Source organism: Biomphalaria glabrata, chromosome 4, assembly GCF_947242115.1.
Source record: "Biomphalaria glabrata chromosome 4, xgBioGlab47.1, whole genome shotgun sequence".
NCBI lineage: Eukaryota > Metazoa > Mollusca > Gastropoda > Planorbidae > Biomphalaria > Biomphalaria glabrata.
In genome coordinates this window covers 3,610,197-3,637,659 of record NC_074714.1, presented here as the reverse complement: position 1 = coordinate 3,637,659, position 27,463 = coordinate 3,610,197, and the positions used below count along the sequence as shown (strand labels likewise).

The 27,463-nt window shown below is 38.0% G+C and overlaps 3 protein-coding genes across 7 annotated transcripts in view; 1 reads left to right on the top strand and 2 right to left on the bottom strand.

Moving 5' to 3' along the window:
• Positions 1-15,585, top strand: part of LOC106064406 (uncharacterized) — a 31,579-nt gene extending 15,994 nt beyond the window's left edge. For 2 of the 3 annotated variants that reach the window (XM_056026138.1, XM_056026139.1), the window contains exons 3-8: positions 3,240-3,314; positions 6,331-6,491; positions 7,276-9,150; positions 10,284-11,654; positions 12,815-14,219; positions 15,447-15,585. In XM_056026138.1, coding sequence (XP_055882113.1) covers positions 3,240-3,314; positions 6,331-6,491; positions 7,276-9,150; positions 10,284-11,654; positions 12,815-13,927 — 4,595 coding nt within the window. In that variant the 3' untranslated portion in view covers positions 13,928-14,219; positions 15,447-15,585. The remainder of the gene's footprint in view (positions 1-3,239; positions 3,315-6,330; positions 6,492-7,275; positions 9,151-10,283; positions 11,655-12,814; positions 14,220-15,446) is intronic. The other variant, XM_056026140.1, reaches the window with a different exon arrangement.
• Positions 15,114-22,135, bottom strand: LOC106064407 (uncharacterized). The gene is made up of 5 exons (XM_013222961.2): positions 21,794-22,135; positions 18,626-18,732; positions 18,103-18,183; positions 16,468-16,568; positions 15,114-15,664 (listed from the first exon to the last, which is right to left on the bottom strand). Exons 1-5 carry the CDS (start codon positions 21,886-21,888, stop codon positions 15,470-15,472), a joined length of 579 nt encoding a protein of 192 aa, XP_013078415.2. The 5' UTR covers positions 21,889-22,135; the 3' UTR covers positions 15,114-15,469.
• A 1,422-nt stretch (positions 22,136-23,557) lies between these two features.
• LOC106064409 (sugar phosphate exchanger 3-like) overlaps positions 23,558-27,463 on the bottom strand; it is a 31,648-nt gene continuing 27,742 nt past the window's right edge. For all 3 annotated transcript variants that reach the window (XM_056026142.1, XM_056026141.1, XM_056026143.1), the window contains one exon: positions 23,558-27,345. In XM_056026142.1, the coding sequence (XP_055882117.1) occupies positions 27,244-27,345 (102 nt within the window). In that variant the 3' untranslated portion in view covers positions 23,558-27,243. The remainder of the gene's footprint in view (positions 27,346-27,463) is intronic.

Below are 27,463 nucleotides of genomic sequence, written 5' to 3'. Positions count from 1 at the left end.
ATTTATCTAATAAACACTTTTAACAAAAGATGGAGAGGGGCATCTAGCTAATTACCACTTTTAACAAAAGATGAGAAGAGGCATCTAGCTAATTACCACTTTTAACAAAAGATGAGAAGAGGCATCTAGCTAATTACCACTTTTAACAAAAGATGGGCAGAGGCATCAGGCTAATTACCACTTTTAACAAAAGATGAGAAGAGGCATCTAGCTAATTACCACTTTTAACAAAAGATGGGCAGAGGCATCTGGCTAATTACCACTTTTAACAAAAGATGGGCAGAAGCATCTGGCTAATTACCACTTTTAACAAAAGATGGGCAGAAGCATCTGGCTAATTACCACTTTTAACAAAAGATGGGCAGAAGCATCTGGCTAATTACCACCTTTAACAAAAGACGGACAGAGGCCTCTGGATATTTACCACTTTTAACAAAAGACGGGCAGAGGTATCTTGCTAATTGCCACTCACTTTTTTTTCCCTTACTTTTTCCAGGTTATTACCTTTTGTTATCTTGAACATAACATGATCAAATGAGACGATCTCAAAAAGTGTGATAGTTTTGGGCAAATTTGTTTCCGATTGAACATTTCAATACGATTATCTTGAACGACTCTGGTAATACCGTCAACCTTAAGACATGTTAGTTTAGACGCTACACTGAAATATTGTAGACAAGGCCTGGTTTAGGACAGTGCAGTTTTGCAGCCGCACAGGTCAGGGGTTCTCAACCTGTGGGTCGCTACCCCTTTGGGGGTCGATTGACGATTTGCCAGGGGTCGCCTAAGACCATCGAAAAAATCAATTGTTTTTGTCCATTCTTCTATTGCCGTGTGTGTATGCGGAGGGGGGGGGGGGGGGTCGCGGCAGAGTGGGTGGTTGTAAAAAGGGGTCACCGAGCCTAAAAGGTTGAGAACCGCTGGCCTAGGTGCTCTAAACATTTGGAGAAAAAAAATAATCAAAATACGCAAATTATTATAAGAAAAATGAAAATGACATCAAATTTACAAGTACTCTTCTTCCTCACAAATATGACATGCTTTTCAATTATATGGGGGTGCGGTGACCGAGTGGTTAAGCGCTTGGATTTTAAATCTGAGGTCTTGGTTCGAATCTTGGTGATTACTGGGATTTTTTAATTTCAGGATTTTTAGGGCGCCCCTGAGTCCACCCAACTCTAATGCGCACCTGACTTTATTAGGGAAAGCAAAGGCAGTTGGTCATTGACACCCTGCTCGTTAACCGTTGGGCAAAAGAAACAGATGACCCTAACAGCAACTTATATTGAAGCTTGAAGAGGATAAGGCCTCCACTTTGTAAACTCTGGCACTGAGTCTAAATAGTTGTGTCCGCAACACACACACACACACACCCAGGGCCGGTCTTAGTCCACTGCAACCTAGGCGGCCGCAGTGGACGCCGCACTTTCGCAGGTCCCGCGCGAATTCTAGGTGTTAATTATTAAAATAAACCATTTTAACTTATTATTAAAGGGTTTCTGAAATTCTGAAATTGTAAAATATACGAAAAAGTCGTGAAAATCTCCTGAAATTATTAAAATCTGAAAACTGATGCAAATCTCCTTTAAAACAGGCAAAATTGTCATTTCTGGGTGTCATTCAATATGGAAAACGCCAATCCTACTAGCAATTAAAAAAACGTCATTGTCACTGTCAGCTTTCATTTAATAAAAATCTAATAATAAGTCAAATTTTAACCAAAACAAGAAGTTCAAATTCTTAAATTACTTTAATAGTCACTGGCATATTAATATAGATCTAAATCTATATCGACCTTTTTTTTTAAGAAAACAACAAAAGCGATATTTTGCTAGTCGATAGTAAATCTAAAAGGCAGATATGAATGTTTATCAGCATTTTGTTGAAAAACTACTATCTACTGTAGATGGCTCGTAAAGCTAATTAGACAGTGATTTTGTACTTAGTAAAGTATGCAAAGACGAATTTATTTTCTAATACAAAATCTTAATTTTCACTTATTATTCTTATCACAACCCAGAATAGGCCCCGCGCAATCCGTTTCGCATAGGGCCCCGCAATCTGTAGGACCGGCCCTGCCGCACACCTTTTTTTTCTATCTGAAAACTTGAAAATAATATAGATAATAGATAAAAGATGGTTTTGTAATATGGCTCATGAATATACATGTCGTTAATGTTAGTTCTTACGTTACAAATAAGTTGCACAACTCTCTGCATCTAGTTATGTGCTGAGATTGTACCTTTCATTCAACAGTAGTGTGTGCCTATTACAAATGAACTATTTGGCGTTGCGCCATTATTTCCATTTATTCAAACCAAGCAATCACGTCATGCCGTTACCAGACTACTACGAGAGCAAACAATGCGCTCATTATTGGGATGCCAACAAATGTAGTTAGTGACGTCTGCAAAATGGGGTAGCACATTCACAAGCTCAGCTGTGATTCTTTGGTAGTTTTATTAGGGTTATCTTTGGGCCAGTTATATGTTTGTATTCTTATAATATTTCTCCTCCAATTGTTTCTTCATATCAACACTATTTTTTTTTTGGCACAGTGAGGTAATATAGTTGTTCTGTCGACCAATTCTTATGTCAATGATAATTGTTCATACTTTATTGATGCCAGGGCCAGATTTAAGAACGTGGACGCCTCGGGGCAGGATTTTTGTGGAAGTCCCTACACTTTGTTTTTAATCTTTAATAAAAAAATCCCGTTATTAACTCTTTCTCTTCTTACTGACGATACCAGCGTTGATTCCACCAGAATGTGGTAAATAATTATGGAGAGAAAGAGTTAATAATAATACTGATATCTAAAAGCATGCCATATATTAGCAGAAAAAAAAAGAATACTTGTTAATTTAATCTCATTTTCTTTCTTGAAAACAATATTTAATAATAATATTTTTAAAAAATGTATATTTTTAAGTTTGCGGAGGGCAAGGCCATGGGTCAACGCCGTTTTTTTTTTTTTGATAGGTTTAAAAGTGTTCCGGACGAAATAAACTTATATACCAACTATTTCAGCTCTAGCGTAGCACGGGTATCAGCTAGTCTATCATACATTTAAATTATTATAGTATTAATAAATTGGTATAACTTTGAAGTTTAATGTTCTACAATGTACACAAATCGAAATCTCAGTAAAAAGCATCACCTAGTGTGAACGCACCCTTAGATGACCTTTACCCCCCCCTCTAATGCTCTGCCATTTATTTTTATTTAAAATGTTTTAGTGAAAGGTCATTGTGATGAAATGGACAAAGTCATTCAACGCACACTGGAGCTCCTGGGAGAAAACTCAGTTACCGGTGAGTACTTTAGATGAAGATGAGTAGTCTAGTCCAGCGTCTCTCAAACCTTTTTGTTCACCCGGGGATGGATTCTAGCTTTTGACTTGACTTTGCTGAGTACCGCTCACCTTCCTCCAAAACAGAGAGACAGACAAGAGTTATCTTTTTTTTAGTACTACTGTCTTATTTATTTAGGAGACTCTCTGAAATCCCATAACTCAAAACTGAACGCTCATTATTTTCAAAGGGTATGTCCACACCAGATTTAGAACCCTTGGTCTAGTCTATAGCAGAGAGCCAATTTTATCAACTGTGTAATACCCATTAACCCCACCTCCATCCTATTACCCTGCCATCCACTGAACAGCTCTGGACGGAGACAGTAGCGCGAAATCCTTAGTCTACTTGCGCTAAAAGTGCGAAGTATTATCTCCTGTTTATACTGTAAACTACCTTTTTCATTGCCCTTTGAATTTGAAATATTTTAGATAATATATCCCGCAGTGACCTGGTCACTTGATGTTAGGCAGTGTGACAGAATATTTAATATGACATATATATGTAATAGGAGGGAAAGTTGAAGACTAATTTAATTAGTTCTCTAATAAGTATCTCTATAAGTAGATCTAGTAAAAAGCTTAAGGATTTAGTTATCTTCTTCTTCTTTGAAATTGTCACAAGAGCTGAGTCTACGATTCTTGGAAGTTTGGAACCCTCTAGGTCCATGTATGCTTGTCCTAAAAGTTGAGTCTAAGACTCTTGGAATCCTCTAGGTCTATGTAAGCTTGTCCTAAAAGTTGAGTCTAAGACTCTTGGAACTCTTTAAGTCTATGTAAGCTTATCCTAAGAGTTGAGTCTAAGACTCTCGGAACTCTTTAAGTCTATGTAAGCTTATACTAAGAGTTGAGTCTAAGACTCTTGGAACTCTTTAAGTCTATGTAAGCTTATACTAAGAGTTGAGTCTAAGACTCTTGGAACTCTTTAAGTCTATGTAAGCTTATCCTAAGAGTTGAGTCTAAGACTCTTGGAACTCTTTAAGTCTATGTAAGCTTATCCTAAGAGTTGAGTCTAAGACTCTTGGAACTCTTTAAGCCTATGTAAACTTATCCTAACAGTGGAGTTAAAGACTCTTGGAACTCTTTAAGTCTATGTAAGCTTATCCTAAGAGTTGAGTCTAAGACTCTTGGAACTCTTTAAGTCTATGTAAGCTTATGCTAAGAGTTGAGTCTAAGACTCTTGGAACCCTTTAAGTCTATGTAAGCTAATGCTAGGAGTTGAGTCTAAGACTCTTGGAACCCTTTAAGTCTATGCAAGCTTATGCTAGGAGTTGAGTCTAAGACTCTTGGAGCCCTTTAAGTCTATGTAAGCTTATGCTAGGAGTTGAGTCTAAGACACTTCTAACTCTTTAAAGTCTATGTAAGCTTATCCTAAGAGCTGAGTCTACGACTCTTGGAACTCTTATAAGTCTATGTAAGTTTATCCTAATAGTGGAGTCAAAGACTCTTGGAACCCTAGGCTTATGGAAGCTTGCCCATATCTGCCTGTCCAAGCAAATGTAAATTATTACATCCCTGTTACCGATGGCTCATATCCAAAGGCGCTCGGATTAGGAGGCCACGGGACGAGCACGCCGGGGAAACTCTCCCATATTTCTTCTCTGTACCACATCAGCCGTGCAGGTGTCCGCCATAAAAACGCCCCTTGAGAAACGGTTTTTTGGATAGTGACATGTTATTTGGGGGCTTTCTTCCATCCCCGCCAGTGCAATGGACTCTGTCCTAAGGCATCCCAAAGGGGGGGGGGGATCTTTTTTTTGCTTCCCTATTGACCTGATCGTCTCTTCTAACGAGCGTTACCACATGCGCCACGGTGAGGCTGAGAAGTGTAGACTTTGTTAGTTATTTTCAAGAACACCTGCGGTACTATAAACGACTGTGAAGATTCGTCTTCCAACCGGTTGATCCTGTTAGTATGGAGTTGTCTGGTAGAGATAAATATTCTAAAAATATATCCGTCGTTCTATCTGTCTCTCTATCTCTCGTTCTGTCTCTCTATCTCTCGCTCTGTCTCTCTATCTCTCGTTCTATCTGTCTCTCTATCTAGTAAACAATCCAATATAAAAAAAAATCTTTAAAAAAGAAAAAAAGTTATTCAAGGGAAAAAACTGCACATTTACAGCTTATATATCTCAACACTGTAAAATTTATTTCCCTTTTTCTATATTAAACAAAATTGATTAATTAGTTTAGTTTTTGATTGACTTATGTTTTTTGTTTTTTTTAGTTGTGCAAAGTTTTTAACTTGATCCAAGAATGGGAAGTGGGAGAAATAATCTGTACAAAATTTGTACCAGGCAGAGTTCATATAAACTTTGTAACAAGATGTTAAAAATAATATTGCTATTTAATATTTGAGTTTAAAAAGAAATGATTTAGTTAACTTTCTAGACTTAAACTAAATGGTAAGCGTGAAACTTAGTTGTGTGTGAGATTATTGTAAAACGTACTTTTCAAAGTGTAACCAAGCGTCACAGAAGGCCTGAACACTGACCTGCAACGTCACATCCTGTGGGTAGTGGACCCCCAATACCTCGAAGCCATTTCACAGGTCTCTCAGCTAATGGTCTCCACTGCCCACAGGTTGCGACGTCGCAGGTCAGGATTGAGGCCTTCTGTGATGATGGGTCTACAACCAAGTAGCCTATATTGTTTTGTATGCCGAGATTATGTGTAGGACAGGCTTAACTTAACGAAAACACACACACATAAACATTCCATACACGTACCAGTAAAGTCACGTGGTGTTACTTTCAGAGTTCTCAAACGCAAGTCATTATTTGAACATTTTTTTTGGAGATTAACAAATAAATGATGGTTATTTGGAGATTAACAAATAAATGATGGTTATTTGGAGATTAACAAATAAATGATGGTTATTTGGAGATTAACAAATAAATGATGGTTATTTGGAGAACAACAAATAAATGATGGTTATATAAGGAGAAAGCAACTCTAAGCTTACTTCCACTCCACAGATCTAGTTACTCCGACTTCTAATCTCACTAGCGACACGCTCCTGGACATTTTCAACGTTTTTGGAGTCAGAGTCGTAGAGTTGGTGACAGGGGATGTCGTGAGAACTTCTAGGCGCATGAACCATTACGTGGCGCCCCGACGTTCATATTGGGAACTTGAGGTAAATTGTTGGCTGTTTGTATGGTGAAGGCTAAGGGATAGCCTATCTATATCTATCTATCTATCTATCTATCTATCTATCTATCTATCTATCTATCTATCTATCTATCTATCTGTCTATCTATCTGTCTATCTATCTGTCTGTCTATCTATCTATCTATCTATCTATCTATCTATCTATCTATCTATCTATCTATCTATCTATCTATCTATCTGTCTATCTATCTGTCTATCTATCTGTCTGTCTATCTATCTATCTGTCTATCTATCTGTCTGTCTGTCTGTCTGTCTATCTATCTATCTATCTATCTATCTATCTATCTATCTATCTATCTGTCTATCTATCTATCTATCTATCTATCTGTCTGTCTGTCTGTCTGTCTGACTGTCTGTCTATCTATCTATCTATCTATTTATCTATCTATCTATCTGTCTGTCTATCTGTCTATCTATCTGTCTATCTATAATCTATCGATCTATCTATCTATAGATACCATGGACTGTTTATACTGATTACTGAATATGGTTTCTATATTTTAATACTGTAAAAAACTAAAGCATACTGATATAAGCTAATATTTAACCTATGTAACTTCTAATCGCGTCACTTCTTTGCAAGTTTATTTTAATATAAATTATGTTCTTGTTTAAAAGACTTGGGAACTTCATTCTTAATTTTATTATTTTTAAAATTGTAGTCTGCCTTTTCTTTCTAGGAAGTCCGTAATTCTAGTAGTTTGTTTTTTGAAAAGCATATAACTTCAAATACTTTTTTTTGGTTACAGACTGCTCTTAATTTTATCGAAGACAGAAATTGGACGACTGTTAGTCTTGATTCGACTGCCTCTCCTGCCTATAGACATCTTGCCAGTAGACTTTTACAAAATGGCCACTGCATCGTTTCGTCCTCTTTCGACAAGAGATTTCCTCAAATAAAAACAACAGAAATGGATGTCGTAATGCTCAATCAGGTCAACGCGTCAGGTGTTCTGCTTTTTGCGACCCCTATAGACGACATGGTGAAAATCTTTCTGAAAACAAAGACTTTTCTGAACCAAACAATTTTCTACCTGGGTGAAAATAAGAGGTCAAGGTCGTGGACTGTGAATAATCTAAGCTCTCATTGTAATAATGGCACGTCAAATGTTTTCTGTTCTTTTTACGACATCTTGTCAACTCAATCATTTTATTCACTTCGCGAGTTTCAGGAAGTCGTAAAGACTCTATCAGTCGTCATCAACAAACCGGAGATAAAACAAAAGTGTGTCCAGTCCAACGACTCTCAAGCCTGCGTTTTATGGAGCCTTCTAACTGATGATCTCGGAGTATCTCCAAACAGAGCTCTGTATCCACTGGAGCCTCTTTACTCAATGTTTGTCCGGTACGCACTGCCGGATGGCACGATTCGGTTTGACAACGTCACTTTTAATACTCCAAAACGCTATCCGATGAATGAATTATCACCCCTCGAAAATACCCGTATCCAATGGAAGCAATCAACTCATGCAAGCTGCGAGCCTTATTGTCGTTACTGTTGGAAGTGTATTCCTTTGAAAACTTCCACAAGAGAGATGCTACAATCAGGGGCAGGTACTCTTATCATTGTTGGGCTTTTCCCTCTAACGGTGCACTCGGATGCTGGGCCTTGCTCTCGGAAGAATAGACTAGGGCAGGCAGCGGCGGAGGCTTTTCTAAAAACATTTCAACTGAACGCTGGGCAGGAAGCAACTTTAGTTCAAGGTGTAGTCATAGATACCTGTATACCTGCCGATAACCCTGACACTATAGTCCATGATTTAGAGTCTTGTAAATACACTTATAATACATTTCAGAGTTCATCAAAAGACCAAACTATTATCCAGCCTTCTAATATCGTGGGTTATGTTCAAGCATTTGGCTCAGTCATTAGAAGCTCAAGTCAACCCACAATCACTATCACCAAGTTAGGCTACTCCATGACTTCTGACTTGGACTCAAAATTTGCTGATAATTTACTAGTGACCCTGAAGCACCTGAACTGGACAGTGTTGAATGTCATTGTGTCTGACCATGGGCCATTCTCATCTGTTTATGGTCATGTTAGAAACTCTTCTATGTTCCATCAGTTTTGTTTTGCTGAGTCAATACTGCTCCGCCCAGATAATGTAAGCAGGTCAAGAGATTTGAACAGAATAATGACCAGCCTGGACAAAACGACGTTGTTCCTACTTCTGACCAACGCAGTAGATACTGAAGAGGCCCTTCAACATCTACGGAGTTCATGGGCGATAACTGGACGTAAATTGTCTCTGATTTTTACTCCCTTGAATGATGTCCCCTTGACTCTCCACGACATTCACATCTACACGGAGAATGTCGTCTATTTAAAGATGTCTCGGAATAAAACGACAAACGCTGGGAACAACGCAACGAACACTGGGAACAACGCAACGAACACTGGGAACAACGCAACGAACACTGGGAACAACACAACGAACACTGGCAGCGACAGAAGCATACAATTGAATGACGAAAGTGTCCTATTATTGCTAGATCAAGCAACTAGGGAGTTCAAATCTGCTGTTGAAGATCGTGGTTCGAGTCCTAGTCAGCCAGAAACTGTGGAGTCGTTCCAGCTGGAAGTCGCTGTTGTCAACCGGGAATCAGTGCAAGGGCATTTAGTAAGTTACGCTTTTGTACTGTTATCATTTGACACACATAACTGGGTCATGTTGTATTGTGTGAGTGCCAGTTTTGAAAGTTCTACGTTACACCTGAAAGACACACTATTAATGTATGATAACAAATTATAACCTTTTTTTTTACAAAGCTTTTTTACAATGAAATCTTTATCACGTTATGATTCTTTAGTAGAGATTTTTTTTACACCAAAATTTAATCCCAATAACCTTCTTTTTGTTTGCATGTTTTAATTGTTAAAATCCTGTTTACGTTCTTCAAACAATGAGATTCAGAAAGAGAAACAAAGATAAGAAGACATTTTTTAGGAGGGGGGGGGGTATTTTCATTAATGGCGGAAAAAACTATAAATAGCAAGCTGATTGGTGTATCCGGTGTACGAAATAAAGTGTTGATTAGCTAGGTGTTTTTTTAAAGGTATATGATTAGTTCTGGGGCACCTTTTTAGCACTGCAGGACAAATTTTCAATTGCAGTTATTTTTTAGTTGTCACGTTTGAAGTTCAGATTAGCGTTTATGGCGTTGGTTAGTTTATTGCGAACATCTTCAATAAAACCTTAAGTAAATCGTAAAAATGAAAAGAAAATTGAATGTTTGGCAGAGACTTTAAAAACAATGTTAAGGATATTGAAAAATCACTTTGTCAACTAAAATTTAAGAAAAAAGAGATCTACTTTTGTGTTGAAATCAATGTTTGAATCTACAGTACTAAAAATTGCTACTGCTCTTTCTGAGTCCTTAATTCGCTACTATGTCCGTTTACAAATCTTAATCATATGGAGCATACGTAAAATTAGAGACGTTGTGGATAAGTGGTAAAGAGTTAGGGGGTTCCGTGCGAATCCTGATGAAGACTGGGATTTTTTTTTTTATTCCGGGATCTTTTGTCTCCTCTGAGTCCAGCCAGATCTAATGAGTACCTGACATAAGTTGGAGAATAGTAACGTCGTTGTGCTGGCCACATGATACCCTCGTTAACCATGGGACACAGACACAGCTGACCTTTACATCATCTGCCTTATAGACTCTCAAGGTCTAAAAGGTGAACTTTACTTTATAAGTAAAATTACCCTAATGTAGAATTTATAGTTGTGCACATTCTTTCTGTCCGCAGGTGGCTAAAGTTGACCAAACTCTAACATGGCTGCAACCATTCCATACCCAGCCATTCTCACACTGCAATGGGTGGTGTCCACAGTGCCTGTCCTGTAGAACCAGAAAGAATCATGTACCAAGTTCCCTCTACATCCAGGGCGACCTCATAGTAACGGGGTTATTTCCCTTAAGAAAGAAAGGCCTTGGGTTTTTCCGTTGCGGTGACTATAACAGGGACCCAGACACCCTTCAGCGTATTTTCGCTTTCATGTTTGCAGTGGACACCGCCAAACAGAGGTACCCGGACTTGCTACCTGGGATAAAGATTGGCGGACTTATTTTAGACTCCTGCTCAGACTTCAACACGGCTTTGAAAGTCATCGGAGATTTCGAAACTTGCTCTGACAAATTCGGCCCCATGATTTTAGATTCGGAATCGTATTCTGATAAAACCTACGAGAAATACGCCTACCCGATTCAAAATATCGGATATGTGGTTGACGAACAGGGTATCGATATCGGACAATTAAGAAAAATATTCGATCCTTCAGCACATAGACATTTGGTTTTCTTGGATAATGATGTCAGCATGACCCAGAGAGAAATTGACAGGAAGCAAATGGTGGACGCGATTTTAGAACTTCTGGTCAGGCTGAAGTGGAAAAAGGTCATGGTTCTATTTGAGAATGTGACCAGGTATCAAAACGAGGCTGAGCTTCTCCAGAAGGAGCTATTTGAAGAAGCAGTATGCCTGGTCGCGATGGAAAGCTTCACTCCTAATAAAATTTCCAGCCTGGACAATGCCCTCAAAACTCACGCTGGCGTGCCGGTCATTATTCTGTCAAGCCAAAAGACAACACTCACAGTTCTGAAGTCGATGCAGAGTTCTCTGTCACACCACTGGATTTTACCTACATCTTCCGACAGATACGAAATCACGGAACTGGCGCCTCTCCTACCTGCGGGTTCGATTATTATAAGTCATGAATCCGATCAAAATGAAGCTTTTAATACATTTATAAGAGATATTAACAAAGCACCTTCGCATGCCCCGGTGTGGTATCAACAATTCTGCGGCTCATCGAGAGATCGAAATTGCTCAAGACTGATCCAAGATACCCGCAGGGAAAGCGTATCCTCGTCGACCAATGACGTCATGTTGCACGTTGACGCCATGCTGCACGGCCTCCATTACCAGTACACAAGGAGGTGCCCAGATCACAGGGGCATCTGTGACGCTTTCGCTGATGTAATCATTTCCGGCGACTTGCCGCCCATTTTGCAAGATGTGAACTTTGTATATCAAGGGGAGCAACTTCAATATATTTCTCCAGAGAAAATAATTCAGAAGTTCTCTCTCTTTAACAAGCAAGGCGACAAATTGAGGAAGGTAAAACATTTATAACAAATATGTTAGTTTAATTATTAAAACAGACTTTAAACATTATTAAGGCTGTAAAAGGAAAATGTTACTTTCAAAATTTACAAAAACTTCTCTACTTCTCATGGGCTTTATTAATTTAATTTGGCAGACTCTGAAGTCAAATCGGACTCAAGGTGGTTGAGTGGTAAAGCGCTTAGCTTTCGAACCTAGGGGGGGGGGGAAAGGGTCCGGGTTCGAATCCTTGTGAATATTAGGATTTTTTATTTTGAGATCTCTGTGTTCACTCTGCTCTAATGGGTACCCGACATTAGTTGGGGAAAAGTAAAAGAATTTGGTCGTTGTGCTGGCCACAGAAACAGGACATTACCATTATCTGCCATATAGACCGCTTCGTATGAAAGGGGAACTTTATTAAAGTCAAATAAAAGGTTATAATTTTCTAAAACCTCATTTCAGTGCTTAGGACGGCATACTTTAAAAAAAATCCATTTCATTCAGGGAGTATTCTAACTTTCAGCAGTGATTAAGCTAAATCAAAAAAATGAGTGGCTCAACCAATGGGCATCAGGAAACACAGGCAGAACAATGCACTAGGAAATGACCATGCCTAACAAACTGGACAGTATTAACTTCCTCCCCCGCAAAGAACAATCTACAATCTTCCAACTAAGAACAGGACACGCACCTCTGTTAAATTACCATCTTAACAAAATAAAAGCCACACAACTCCCCCTTTGTAGACACTGCGCCCACCCTTATCCATATCCTCTTTGAATGCCCCTTCCTAATCGACAGACCCTACTATCACTACAGCCCAAAATAACCAACACCCTGTACGGCAGTGCTGAACAACTGAAGAGAACAGCACACTATTTTTTCATTATACTTGGGTGGACTCAGAGGCGCCCTAAAGATTCCGTTAAAAATCTTAGTCTTCAACGGGATTCGAATCCGGGACCCATCGGTTCGGAAGTAAAGCGCTTTACCACTCAGCCACCGCGCCTCCATTTCCTCATCCAACTTACCTTAATCTTGTAATCTTATAATTGCACCTCTTGTTAGCATATAACTGGGGTAAATTAACTTTTTCTTAACATGAAGTTTACTTTAAGTATACTTTAAATTTTCCTTTTTTTTTTTTTTCTTCCTCTAATTTGGTCGTATAGGTCGGAACATATTTCAAGCGTCAATTTCTTCTCAACGCCAGCAGCATCCAGTTTTACAATGAACTTGGAGAAGTTCTGACCCACATCCCAGAGATACACTGCCGTAACGAATGCGCATGCGTGAAGATCTTCGCAAGAAATCTATCCCACGCCATAGACGATCACCATTTCTACTCTTCTCAGCCAGGAGAGTTCATCCTGGAGACTTGGGCGATAGCAGTGGTGGCGGTGTCTGGATCAGGATGCTTCATGTCGCTCGTTTTTGCTGTTTACGTCATTCATAAAATGTGCACGGGGACGATCGGAAAGAGATACACCTTCCTGGGCCTAGCTCTTCTGCTGGCGGTGACTGTGATGTATTCAGCAGTGCTACCGTTTGTTTTCACGCCAAGCGAGACGGTCTGCGCGCTGAGGTACTTCCTGACAGGCGTGGCCTACGCGCTCTGCTTTGCTGTTATTTTAGTGAAGCTGATGACACTTCAGAGCTACAAGTTTATAGGGCTAGGAGGCGAGGTGTCGGGTTTGAACCAGGCGGCTACTGTGTTTTTTATTACATGTGTTCAGGTATCGAGTGGTGTACACTGGTGGTTGTATTACAGTCCGTTTGTTCAGTCTACGCATAATATGGTCGGTGGTCTGATGTATGCTTGCAACATGGGAAAAATAGACCTTTCAATATACTTAGCTTACGTCATGTTCCTTCTTGTCGCGTGCTGCCTTTACAGCGTCGGAGTCAGGAACGAGAAAAGAAACATGGGGGAGGCCAAGCTTCTCCTCTCTTGCAGCTGGCTCTGTTTAGCTGTCTGGTTAAGCTGGCTCCTCTGCCTCTTCCTCTTGGACGCGAAATGGTCTCAAGTCATCGTCTGCGCCTCCATCCTGGGCTGCGCCTCATCCGTCATGTTGGTCGTCTTCATCCCCAAGATCCGCCTGGTGTCACGGCTCAAGTATGACCTATCCCAGAAGTCCGCAGAAAGAAACGGCTATAGCATAGACACGGACTTTCTCTACGAAAGGCCGCAGTCTCTGCCCGGTACTCTCACGAGCACTTTCTCCTCAGGCAAAGCCAGCTGCCCCAAGACTGTGACGAGTTTTGACTCAGACTTGAATCAATGAGTTCACGTTTAAAACTCAAACTCGGCAACTAAAGCACGTGACATTTATTTGCATACACTGTGATAGTTTGTTTTAAGCAGACGACACTTACTCTTTTGGAAATCAAAGAGAGTTTAAATATAATATAAGATAATCAAAGATAATTTAACTATATGTATATTGTGTAACTTGACATTGATCCGATAATGTGTGTGTATTATCTACATCTGTTAACTATTGACAAATACTGTTTGCAAACTTAGTTTTGCCTAGGAACTTAACAGCGGACATAAACTTGTAATGCCAACTGCGGGTGAGTACTTTAATGTCTTCTATTTCATTTGGATTCGAATCTCTCTGTTCGGAAGCCAACCGCTCTACCATCTAGCCTCCATTTACATATTGTACAATGTTTCATAAGAAGAGTTAAAATATTTCGGTGCTGTCAATTTGGAGATTTAAAAAAAAAAGTTGGGCATGTCGGGTTCTAAGGAAACTCTTTATTTTAATTAAAATAATTTTTTTTTTGTTAAATATTTTAAAGTAATATTTCACATTAACATAACTACTCATTTATGGCAGATTTGAAATAATTTTTCCTATAAAAAATAATGTGTTTTTGATTTATATCGTCCTAATATATACATACATATATACAGTGCTTTTTTGTGGCGGTACGCATCGGTACGGCATGCCTGCAAATTTTTTTCAATTTGGGGAAAAAAAAATATATATCCTTCTTTGTGGTCGAAGCACATTTCTCATTTCCTATAAACATGAAGATGACTGGTAAGTCCAAAGCTCGCTTTAAAAAGCCGGCCGCGTACGTAGCATGGGTGGGTTAGGTCAGTTGCAGATAGGCCTGCTTCTTCTTTCAGCTTTTGTTGGTTCGGCCCTCCTTCAGCCTGCCCACTCTCCTTGCTTCATGTCTCGTGACTCCGACACTCACAGCTTCACGCCATGAGAAGCGACAAGCAGTTAAGAGCTAGTGCGTCCCAGCCGTGAATGTCAATATCACACTACGAAATATGTAGGTCAGGGCTGGGTCTGTGTAGCAGTATGTAAAAAAAAAAAAAAAAAAAAAAAAAAAAAAAACAGCAACCCATCTTTAATTTCAAGTATCTATGACAATGCTTTGTGTATCAAACTATCTCTCCACTTTGCAGGAAATATTTTACTTGTTAAAATAGAAAACTCAACATTTCGATTCAATTGTTCAGAAAAATCAATGTATTTACTGTCGCTCCAGAATATAAGCCAATTTTTCAAATAATAATTTAAAAAGATTTTAATACAATGAAATCCTCGCTCCCTCTCCTTTATGTTCCCCCCTAAACCACTTTCTCCACGCACGCACGCATGCACACGACCTCTCACATTCTGAGATACTTGCACTTAAATTATAGATCATTTTTTTTTTCACTTCACAATTGTTCTCTACCTCTCTCACCTATACTCACTCATAACACTTATAACGCAGCCCCCTTACACGCATTGTCTTTGTCTTTGCCAATAATGTTTTACTGGTTTTGTCCTACAGGACATCTAGTGACCGCACCACTTTCAAGTCTTCACCACCAGGACGGGCACTGAGGACTGGTGGACGACGTACTCGCTGACGCTGCCCTCCAGTGTGCGCCTGACGGTGCCGAGGCTGCGGGAGCCCGTGATGATCATGTCCACCCGCTGCTCATCGCCGGCCTTGATGATAGCCTCCCCTGGCTTGCTGCTGTGCGCCTTCAATACAGATGCCTTGAGCTGTGAGGAAAATAACATTGTTATGTTACAGCCGTTCGTATCTGCTATCAGAATCACTACGTACAACAGACTTGATGTGAACCATTGCAATGTTGTATTAGAACTAAATTGCACTAGACATTGGGTGACCCCGTCAAAATAGCGCGGACAAAATAGCGCCTACAAAATAGCGCCGACAAAATAGCGCCGACATTGGTATTGATATTTTTAACATTTCAAATGGTCAGCATTGTTAACAAGAGTCGCCGGCGATGATAATGTATAAAGTTAAAAAGATACATGTATTTCGTCTGCTTTGTATATTTTAAATAAATTTAAAAAAAAAACAGAAATAAAGATTAATAGTGAGTTAAAGAATCGATAGGAGTCAATTTAAAAAAAATAAATGTTGTTAATATAAAATTAAATATGATTAAAGTATTTTTTTACACAGAAATCATCCCGATCGGTCACTTTAGATATTTATATGTATATGGATCATGACCAGTTCTAAAGTGATATTCTTTTTAGTATGTTCTTCTTCTTTGTAATTCTCTAACGAAAGTCGCCGCAAATCGTAATGCAAATGTCACTATGGCCCCGGGTTCGAACCCTGCCCCGCCCCCGACATGTCAAAGTTAATTCTACGTTTCTTTTTTTTTCTGGGCCTACTATATGTGTAAATCTTTATATGTAGGTTTTGTATGAGTGTGAAGGTAGATATGTGTATATGTTGATTTTTTTTTTTTGCTTAAGAGAATGCAAATGTTTCGCAATGGTCATTTAGTCAGTGGTCAGTGATGGACAGTAAAAAATGAGCTCACCCCCGAGGCAGTGGCCTTGGACTGCAACTTAGCCACGACTGGGTTCTCCTCTTCGTCCCCTGCACTGGTGGCTCCACTGTTTGTTGCTGCCTTGTTGCCCTCTGAGAGAAACATAATAGAGGAATAAGATGTCATGTTGAGATGTCACGTTGAGATGTCATGTTGAGATGTCACGTTGAGATGTCATGTTGAGATGTCATGTTGAGATGTCATGTTGAGATGTCATGTTGAGATGTCATGTTGAGATGTCACGTTGAGATGTCACGTTGAGATGTCACGTTGAGATGTCACGTTGAGATGTCACGTTGAGATGTCACGTTGAGATGTCACGTTGAGATGTCACGTTGAGATGTCATGTTGAGATGTCATGTTGAGATGTCATAATGAGATGTCATAATGAGATGTCATAATGAGATGTCATAATGAGATGTTAAAATGTTGCTAATTCCCCGTGACCCAGTGATGGAACATGGGGCTATAACGCTACATAAAAATAATAATAACCCATATGGGAAACGTGGTTGAAAGGCTAAGTACGCTTGAACTTGGCTTGGCTACTTATGAATGGGGCTCGAGGTTCGACACCCGACTCGAGCAGAGTTGTATTTACTGAGCGCCTAAAGGCAGCACGGAAAAACCTTCTCCCAGATACCCACTGATCCACAAACGAGATTGGACCACAGCGCTCGGAGCATGCTATAAGCATGAAAGTAGCGTTATATAAAAGCTATAATTTATTTATTTATTTTATATAAAATAAGATAAGAGAGAGAAGAGAATATATAATATTGTTATAACCCTATTCGCGACGCAAAAGGGTTAACTGTGTGTGATTAGCTGACATATGTGACACAGGCCAGAAATACAGTTAAGCGTGCTATATTGAAATGGCAAGGGACAGTACTGGCATGAACTTTGCACGTGAATAGCGCCCGTGTTATGGTCATCTGATCATAGGCCTGCGCAGACCAGAGACACAGTGTGTAGGAAAGCGGCAGTTCAAGACCGTAGAGCGTTGAGACCGGGACTGTTAGTCGGCCATGAAGTCGGTGCTGGTGCAGTCCTCCAGTGAAACGTACGAGTCCAGGAAGAGACAGTAGAGTTATGAGTTTAGTACGGTGATATACAGTCCAACGTTGTAGCAGTTGATTGTGTTGCCAATTGTGTCGTATTGGCCGTTTGATTCGACCCTTAAAATGTTTGTTTTATATGTTTCGGATGTTCCTTCCGAGTTGAAGATAGTTTACTTCCTAGTCCAAACCTCCCGCAGGACGACGGGGGATGGGAGCGGGCAGGATTTGAACCCTCGACCATCGATAAATCCGAACGACAGTCCAGCGCGCAAACCTCACGACCAGGCAGCCACCCTTATTAAAGTACCAGATTATTTGGAGCCTTGTTGTCAAGTTCTTGATGTGTTGATGTGTTGTGTTTAGCAGTGTTTACAGAAGGCCTGATTAGGAGAGGGAATCGTAACAATATTAATCAAAGAATTAATTTTCGAAATTACAAGTCGATAGGAGAGGGAAAGCTGGTCAAAACAAAGAGATTGCACATGTTGGACTATACTGAAAGTGTCAATTAATGGCAGGAATTGAAAACCAACAACCTATAGACTCACTATAGAGTACTCACTCAGATAAGTAGCAACGTCTGGCTCTATGCAATGAAACAGGACGACTTCATCTTTAGGTTTATAGAAATATTTCAAGTACCCTGTGTGTAGAGAGATTATACTCAGTAGTTTACGCACAAAATTATCATATGTTATGGATCCCAGTGGAATCCTCATTATAGATACCAAGTAAAGACGAAGAAAGCGGTCCTATAACTAATGGATTAGGAGTGTGATATTTACATGAGCTTTCAAAAATGTAGCCTATCCAGCAGACAATAGTTTTGCATGTGTTTACATGTGGCGAAAAATGTAGGTCATAGCTGGGTCTACTTATCTACGTAAAACACTGCACTCTTCCTTATAGTCTGAATTATTTAGTATTTCTTAGAATGAAAGGCGTAGTCTGGATTATTTAGTATATCTTATAATGAAAGGCGTAGTCTGGATTATTTAGTATTTCTTAGAATGAAAGGTGTAGTCCGAATTAATTTGTATTTCTAAAAACAAAAGGCGTAGTCTGAATTATTTACTATTTCTTACAATCAAAGGCGTAGTCTGAGTGTTTATAACCATCCATAGCAATGAGCAGTTTGCGAGACTGTGACATATCTTGTACTAAGTGGGCGGAAGTGACTTGACTTAAATAGCTGGAAATAAACATGTCAATAATTCATTGCATAATTAGATCTACTTACATAGACTTCCTTTCAGTGGCGTAGCTAGGGTGGGGGGCCGGGGGGGGGGGGGAATCCAAATTAAAAAAATGAATGTCTACTTTTTTTTATAAAATTTAAATATTTAATTACGCCATTGTTATGTACTCTTGCTACTCACGTGGAATCAAAATACTAGCAATAATTGATCTAGAAAATATTATAGATGCCATTCCTGCATTGAAAACAAGACGTGAGGCGATATGGATGTAAATTAGTCACTTGATCCTTATCTCGCCAATAAACAACGGTATTATTAAAAAAAAGTTATTAATTTTACTTATATACTGTACCAATTGGAAGTTAGACATACATTTCTCATGTCAAAATGCACGGGCCCCTAAAAAGATCAAGCCGCCCCGGGCATCCAAATCCCTAGACACGCCGCTGCTTCCTTTTCATTTTTAATCTTCACAACTTAAGGAAAAGTATTTTAGTCGTTTGATATAGTTTACGATATTGGAATAACAGAAACTTTTATTTTGGATTTTCTCTTAATATTACACCATAAACACTATTGCAATTAGGCCTACATAATTAGGCCTATATTTAGTGTGCAGTCGTATCCGTATCCGGATAATCGGACCTCTTCGGTACGCGATCGTTTTGGTCATAATAACCAGTCCGATGACTGGATTCAACTGTAGGTCTAAATTATTTCTATTCACTCAATACATCATTTCGAACTTTAACCGTCGACGTCTACGAATAAGCTCTTCTTATATTTTTTTAAAAACCGGTTTTGAAAACACTTTCGCGGATATGGACAAAATAGTGCAGGCAGGGGTTGCATATATTACAGACATTAAAATACAGTCGAGTCTGTTTAATAAGACCTGTAACGGGGCCACGAACCGTGACAAACCTGTACATTAGTACTACTAATTTCCCGATGTAATGAGTAAGTATCGTATGTAGTAGTCTATAGTTCCTATGGTAAGGAAATGGGTCGGTCGATCGTCACAAGATCCCGGGATTTCCTCCTCAAGTCATTCACAAATCAATTTAAAATCTTAAACCCTTGAAAACATGTATCCGAACATGGATAGAAAATGAAGCGTCAAAGAGGTGAAGAAATAGTGAGGGATAAAAAGCGTAAATGGTTGGAATGCCAAGAGATGCAATAAAATTTCTAAATGTTCGTCACCAGTTTGGCAACAAGCAATTCCAGAACCTCGTTGAACTATCTGATGTATCGTTCATGAAGGAACATTGAGATCCTCATTGAGGTCCTAGTCCAGCAGACAAGAGTTAAAATGTTTGTTTGTAAAAAGTTTTACATGTTTCGGATGTTCCTTCAGAGTTGAAGATAGTTTACTTCCTAGTCCAAACCTTCCTCAGGACGACGGGGGGATGGGAGCCGGCAGGGTTTGAACCCGGGACCATCGATAAATCTGAACGACAGTCCAGCGCGCAAACCGCATTACCAGGCAGCCATCCTAACACTTAACACTTACGCATATCCACGAAGATTCAGACTTTAACTCTCACATTGTATGAATTTATGTGTGTACGTTCAACGCCCGATGTTTTTTGAACAAGTAAGTGGCTGTATATTTGATTCCGAAGTAGCAATGCCTTGCAACAATACTGCAGTTGACGTAGAGTTAAAGTGTAGACAAAACATAATATGAGCAGGACTATTGGGTGGTGATGCTGATATGGCAGTGCAAAGACTCAAAAAAACAAAGATTTACTGCTGCAGGGGTAAACGACTGTATAGAAAATACGAAAAACATGCATATATGTACTTGGTCCGGCAGGGTTACATATATGCATGTTTTTTGTATTTGATATGGCAGTGGTAGCAAACAGTGTTTGTTTTGTAATAACTGTCCAATTGGCTGCTATTGAATTTTGTAAGAGCTACAATTAATTGTTTGGGGCTTTTTTCTTTAACTATTACAAAGCTTATTTCAACTCACTCTGTCTGGTAATAAGTGTGTACACTTTATTTCTCCCACACTCATTCTCGGATGAAGTTGAAACTTTGCTCAATTATTCATTGACATAAAGAAGACATGAATAAATAAATAACCAATTAGGTAATTATTTACTGGTTAGTCATTATTTTGTTTAATAGCAAGAAAGGAAACTAATACTTCAGTATTCACACGTGGCTAAATTTGTTGGGTTTAGTCCCCTTAAATAATTGTTAACGCTATCTCTCCCTCACGCCTTCTCCGATCAAGTTGAAACTTTAAACATTTAACCATCAGTTTGGCTTATAAGTTAGGCCTTAGGCCTACAACGTACAAAAGTAACTTGTGAACAAAAAAAAAAGTTTCTGCATGTCAATATGTAAAGAACAAGCTAAAGAGCATCAAGACACAAACACTTGCAAGGTTTCATATTGAGAGCTGTTGATAAGGTCGTTATATAAGAAACTGATTTGGTATCAATCATAAATGATCTGTCAGCGAGTAGTTTGTTGATGAGTCATCTTCTTAAGCCGTGAATGTTAATATGCTAATGTAAGCAGTAGAATGGACTCACTGGACTATTCGTTGCTTCATTTTCATGTGTTATGCTTTACTATTTTCACAATATCAAATGGTTTCATAAGGAAGCAATGAAATATTTGATTCGAAATAAATAGGGCTAAGATTGAGATTGTACTGTACATTTATTTTGTAACCAATTGAGATTTGTTATAGCCTCTAAGTCTGCATACATATAGAAATACAAAGTGTTTCAGAAAGCCACGTTTGTATTCAGGCGTTCAGTTTTCGTTGAACTACCAAAATTTATATGGGCATGTACCAATAGATCCAACTATTATGACACGGTACGAAGGCCGAGCTCACAACGGGGAATTTCTCCATGTTCCTATTCCGTGTTAACCAAAACAACTAGTTATAGTTAAAGAGAACATAATCTAGATCTAGATCTACCTATAAATGCACCCAAGCCAAAGTTTCACCAATTAACACAACGGCAATTTACATAGATCTAGATTCTATTTAACTGCGCCACTCATCCCCAGGATTCGTACTTTACATCCCGTATGTGCTTCTCGATCATTAGAATACTGTCATTTGTACAGGCTTTACTTTCCGAACTTTTGTCTTTGGAAAATAAACAGCCCATGTTCTGTTCACACTGAAGCCGGGCTACGAAATACTATTTGAGTTCACCAGCCTTGGGAAGCTGTGACCCCCGTCTTACCACCAATCTTTGAGACCAGTTTTTTTTGTTTTTTGGTGGAGAGTCTATGTAACCGACTGCAAACAAGGGTTTGAATTAGATCTAGTCTAGATCTACTTGTTCAAATTTTACGCGGAACTGTACAGTCTGCGAATGTGGAAATTGAAATTGGAACACCTGGCGATATAAAAATATGAATCATTTAAACTTAGAATAACATTTATATTTAGATATATTCTATTTACAAAACTAGATCTAGGCACACAACTTAAAAAATTGGTACAGAAGATAAGAGACCGATAAATAGATCTAATTCTGATGCGGATCTATCTCATCGATTTTTTTTAAATTCCAGGCAAATATTGATACGTTTATTATTTACGCACACATCTAAAGCACTGATCTATATACTCAGAAAAAACACAAAGATAAAGACACACACTCCTCGTTCCATAGCTATGACGAAATTTTACTAATGCTCCTTCTTCCCTAGTGCTATTAGAGCATGGAATGGTTTGCCTGAGTCAGCCAGGAAAACCAGTGACTTGGAAGAATTTAAATCATGGTTAACATGCATGACTAGATGAATGACGCATATGACGTCATCATCTTCTTTTTTTGAAGTAACGTCTGTATTTTATAAGATAAGAATAATAAACTGTTGTTTTTTTTTTAGTACTGCAGACTCAGATTTACTAAGCTATTACGTCTGTAGCTATTATTTTGTTGGTAAGATTGGAGTTTTGATGACCCAATTTACGATTGTATGCCGGAAATTCCAGTATTGGTGTATATATGAAGAACCTCTGTCAATGCAAAGAACCAACGGAGTCCTCCTGATTTCAAAATGGAATAAGTTCATGTTCCATATTGAAACAAAATATAAGAGAACTTTGTGTAGTAACACACAGTCATCATCGAACTCTCTTCGAGTCAGGGCTTGAGAAGTTCAATTCCTCTCTTGCAAAAAGCCCTGGACAGAAACCCTGCTGTTATGCGTAGTGCATGTTTGGTGAATCACCATACAGGTCAAGAGCTTGTTTCCGTAACATGTCGAGACGGAGGTCAGCAAATATCAGCATCCATACCTGTCCCTTGGCTCGCGTAGTAGGGATGCTGTGACAGTTCGAGTAACCAAAATCCTTCCACTTTTCCCGGTCAGCAGTAGTTCTTATCAGGATATCAAGAGAGAGGCCGGAGAGAGAGAGAGAGACAAAGAGGGGAGAGATGGTGTGTTTGTCTGTGTTGTAAAACAACATCTTGTTTACACTTTTCTGACAACCTCAAGGCGTCCACCATGGGACAATTTGTAATGTTATCTGTATTCATTTCTATGAACTAAGAACACCGGTACTGCCGTTTCTCTTTACTCAAATGTAGTCATGTTTTTTTTTTTTTTAAATATATATTATTGAAATAAACCTTTACTGGCAAGATCGTAATTCAACATGGGTCGTTACATCACCAGAATTTATTTGAAACTTTTCTCACTTAACTTCAGCTTTGAAGAAATATCCGAAACATTGTAGAACATTTTTACAAACATTTACGAGCTAGCAGAGAAGTAAAATATATATTTTTTTCAACTAAGAAAATAACAATAAAACAATAATCAAAGACTTAATACAAGTTTATTTTGTACTTGCAGAGTAGTGTCTCCACACAATTAATTGTCAAATGTACCCAGTTATGTTGCAAGACAATTTTGTTTGTTTTTTTATTTTAAGGCATTTTCTAAGATCAAAAAGGACAAAATGCATTCATTATGTTACTGACCAGAATTAAAACAAAGCTTATTACCATTAAAACAATTTTCTTTTTTTTCTAATGTTAAATGTAGAAATTAAATTGTTGTCTATATAAATACAACAAAATGTACAACATTTAAAGGATGCTGTAAAAAGGAAATTGTTGTTTAAAAATCCTTAGAGATCAGGTATTATTATAAACTTTGTATTGCCATAAAATATCCACACACAGGATATTGGTGGGAATTAAGGTGTCTCTTTTCTGTTGATACATGCTCAAACTATTTGAAACAACAGAATGCCTATTTTGTATATGGAAGTTTCAATGTTAAGGACTTAGATATTTATCATCAAATTTGATTGAAATGAGGTGCAGAACATGATGAATTAAGAAGAAATTCTAGTATCTAATAATAACAACTTTTGACTTAGGATAGTGAAAAAAATATATTTATTTATATAAGCCTATGATTTAAATCTACAATGTTAGTGACCATGTCTATACAGCTGAAGCAATGTCTTTAAATGAAACTATTGGAGTTATTTTCAGTTGGTTTTCTTCTAACAACGAAACCAGATCTATTTAAGAAAAAGTAGTCAATTTTTTTTTTTTTTTAAATTCAAGTAGAAATCAACAAGGAACAATGCCACTAACTTAACATTAACTACATTTTTTTAAAGCAACTGAAAATTAGCTTCTATAAAAACACTACCAACTAAAGATCATGATAGAATCACTACTTGCAGTTGATACTCAGGTATTAACCCGAGACCAATCTTAATAGCAGGCCTGCAACGCTGCAACCTGTGGGTAGTGAAGACCAATAGCTTGTTGTAATCACAACAAATTTCCGTAAGGATCAATAAAGCAGTCTTAGTATCCACTGTTCACAGATTCACTGTGACATCACAGGTCAGTGTTGAGGCCTTCTAACACAAATGGTCTTGGTTAAACCCTCCCTTTAACAAATAAAAAAAAAAAGGCATATTTCTTTAAGCTCAAACAATCCAACCATTCACTGTTTATATTACGCATGAACTTAAGTGCACAGCACTAAAATAATTCGCTGAATCACACAACAATTGAAAAATAGAGCCTCGGGTGTATGCTACAATCTATTAGTTAAAGTAAGCTTAGCCATACACAGGCAATACAATACAGAAATTAGATTTTATTATGTTTATATCTATAGTGATTAGTATACTATTCTAGCAGGTTCAAAGTAGTTCTGGCAACAAGCAGAATCACACTTAGGAGAATACTTTAAAAAAAATATAAATGGAGAGTTCATTCCCTACTATCTATGAAACATATCTAGTTAGGATTTCAATATGAAATTTTCACCAGATGATGTTCCCTTTGTTCTGAGCTGCTCTAATAGTATGAAACACCCCAAGCACAAGCCGATAGCTATAATGACACCATGCTCCGCCATGGTAAAGATGTGTCATGACCCTAGAAATAATGATGAAATCACATATGTAATATAAACCACTTAATCCCACACCAGTGTAACAAATATATAGGGATAAAAAAAAAACGGTGACTGTCTACAGACCATGGTGAGAATAAAAAAACAACCATTAAAATCCTCCAATAATTTAAGTCAAAATATAAACATAATTACATCCTTACTGAAATAAAAACCCTAAACCTAGAGGTTGTACTAAATCTTAAACCAATCAATGCAAAACATGCACTAAAAATTGGTTCCTAGAGCTACAATTTTTATCTCTACCGAAATGCAAAAAATAAATCTAGCTAGATCAAAAAAATTTGAATTTAGAAGCTTTGAAAATAAAAGGTAAAAAAAAAAAAAAAGAAAAATAGAATAAATGAACTTGACTTGACATTCAAAGAATGTCAGGTTATATCAAAAAATTTGAAATGTATTTATACAGAGTTAAATAAGAATGCATAAGAAAACTTAATATTCAAACTATTCAAGCAGATAAGTATGAATGTTATACTAGGGAGTGACTAAGGTATTGTCAACTTTGCATGCCATGGATTTCCTTTCCTTTTAGTTATTTCTTAAGTGTGTGTGGGGGCGGGGAGGGGGGGGGGTGTGTCATTTGATTATTTTCAGTTTGGGTGAGAAAATGTCAAATCTTTATTTTAAACAATCTACAGGAGACATATAAAAAAAAAAAAGTAAAGCTCCCCTTTCAGACCTTTCGGTCTATAGGGCAGGTGTTGTTATGGTCTTCTTTTTCTTTGGCCAACGGTTAGCGAGCAGGGTGTCATGTGTCCATCACAACAACCAACCGCCTTTACTTTCCCCAAACTAAAGTCAGGTACCCATTAGAGTTGGGTGGACTCAGGGGTGCCCTAACAATCCAGAAATTCAAAATCCCAGTCTTGACAGAGATTTGAACGCAGGACCCAAGGTACGGAAGCCAAGCGCTTAATCACTCAACCACATCCCCCCTGTGAGACATATAGAAAAAGGAAATAGGCTTGTAAGACATAGAGGAAAAAATGTAAGCATCAATAGAACTGTTTACTCATCAACCTTTTATTAACTATTCAAACTATTGAAACCTATTTTAAAACTATTCATACCCATTTTTAAAAATATTTATACTTGTGGTATACTATGTTTTCATCACATAACAAAGAAGTATAAATCTATCTAAAAAAAAATACATTTTAAAAGTTTCATCAACATAAGCATATTAAAAAGCATATAAAAATGATTACCCTTGCTAAACATAAAACTTTTAAATAACTTGGTGGGCCAGTGCTCTGTGTATGTGTATGTGTCCCACTCAATAAATTTGCTCAAGATAAATGTATTAAGCCGCCAATGTACAAATCTACGATGACAAGTCATCAAACGTTAACTTATTCTTTCTATCAACTGAAACTGATGCAAAATTAAGTATCAAGTCCCAGGGTACAAAAATATTCATATCTAGCACTAAAAATGGATTGAATTTCTTAAGAATTACAAGACAGTAAAAAATGTGTGTTACTATGAAGTAAAATAGTTACATAATTTGTTTCCTGACCATGTGAAGCTACACATTAAAGCCCACCTCAGCGCAAGAGTTAATTTTTTAAAAATGTATAAAAACTATTAAAAAGGCTAAAAAACACTATAAACAGTGAAAGACAAAATAGTATCCTTTTTTTTGGTCATGATTTATATAAAATATTTTACAGTTTGTGATATCCTATACCTACGTCGTCGTGGTGGGGGGTTGGATCAGGTTAGCAAAGGAAAAAAATATCAGGACATATAATTAACTTCATCCCTGACTTTGTAGCACTAATTAAAAATAGCTTAAGCTAAGATAACTTATTTACATTCTTATTTACAACAAGTAGCTACAATCAATTTGTGCTAGAGAAATAAAAAAGTATACATTTAAAGATATATATTTTATATTTACACAATGAAATCGCAGACTGATGGACAAAATGTATAGGTACTTAACACAAGACAAAATGGTCATAAAACTGAAAGACTAAAACTTGTCCCAACTGGTTCAACTCAGTTGTGGGCTGAAGGATGGAGTGGGCTGTACTTCTATGGGCCTTGTGCTACTGTAAACTGACCGACCGTCTTCTTCTACAACAGCCGCATCTTAAACTGCGGATTTCCTTTAAGAAGAGTGGGAACAAGCAGACTGCAGTCAGAAACATCTGGAGAGAAAGAACAGAATGAATGATTTATGTTGCCTTCATTGTGCAAGTACAATCTGAACAATGCCCTGTCTGGAACAAAAGACACGCACACACATAGCTTAGAAAAAAATAGTAA

Bases quoted from the DNA above. Each gene is read 5' to 3' on its own strand.
- LOC106064407 (XM_013222961.2), bottom strand. From the start codon at position 21,888: ATGGGCTGTTTATTTTCCAAAGACAAAAGTTCGGAAAGTAAAGCCTGT. The intron at 18,733-21,793 runs GTACGAATCCTG...GTTTATTTCCAG, and splicing joins AAGCACATACGGGATGTAAA to CTATTTAAGTCAAGTCACTT. The intron at 15,665-16,467 runs GTGAGCTCATTT...TTTTCCTCACAG, and splicing joins CCAAGGCCACTGCCTCGGGG to CTCAAGGCATCTGTATTGAA.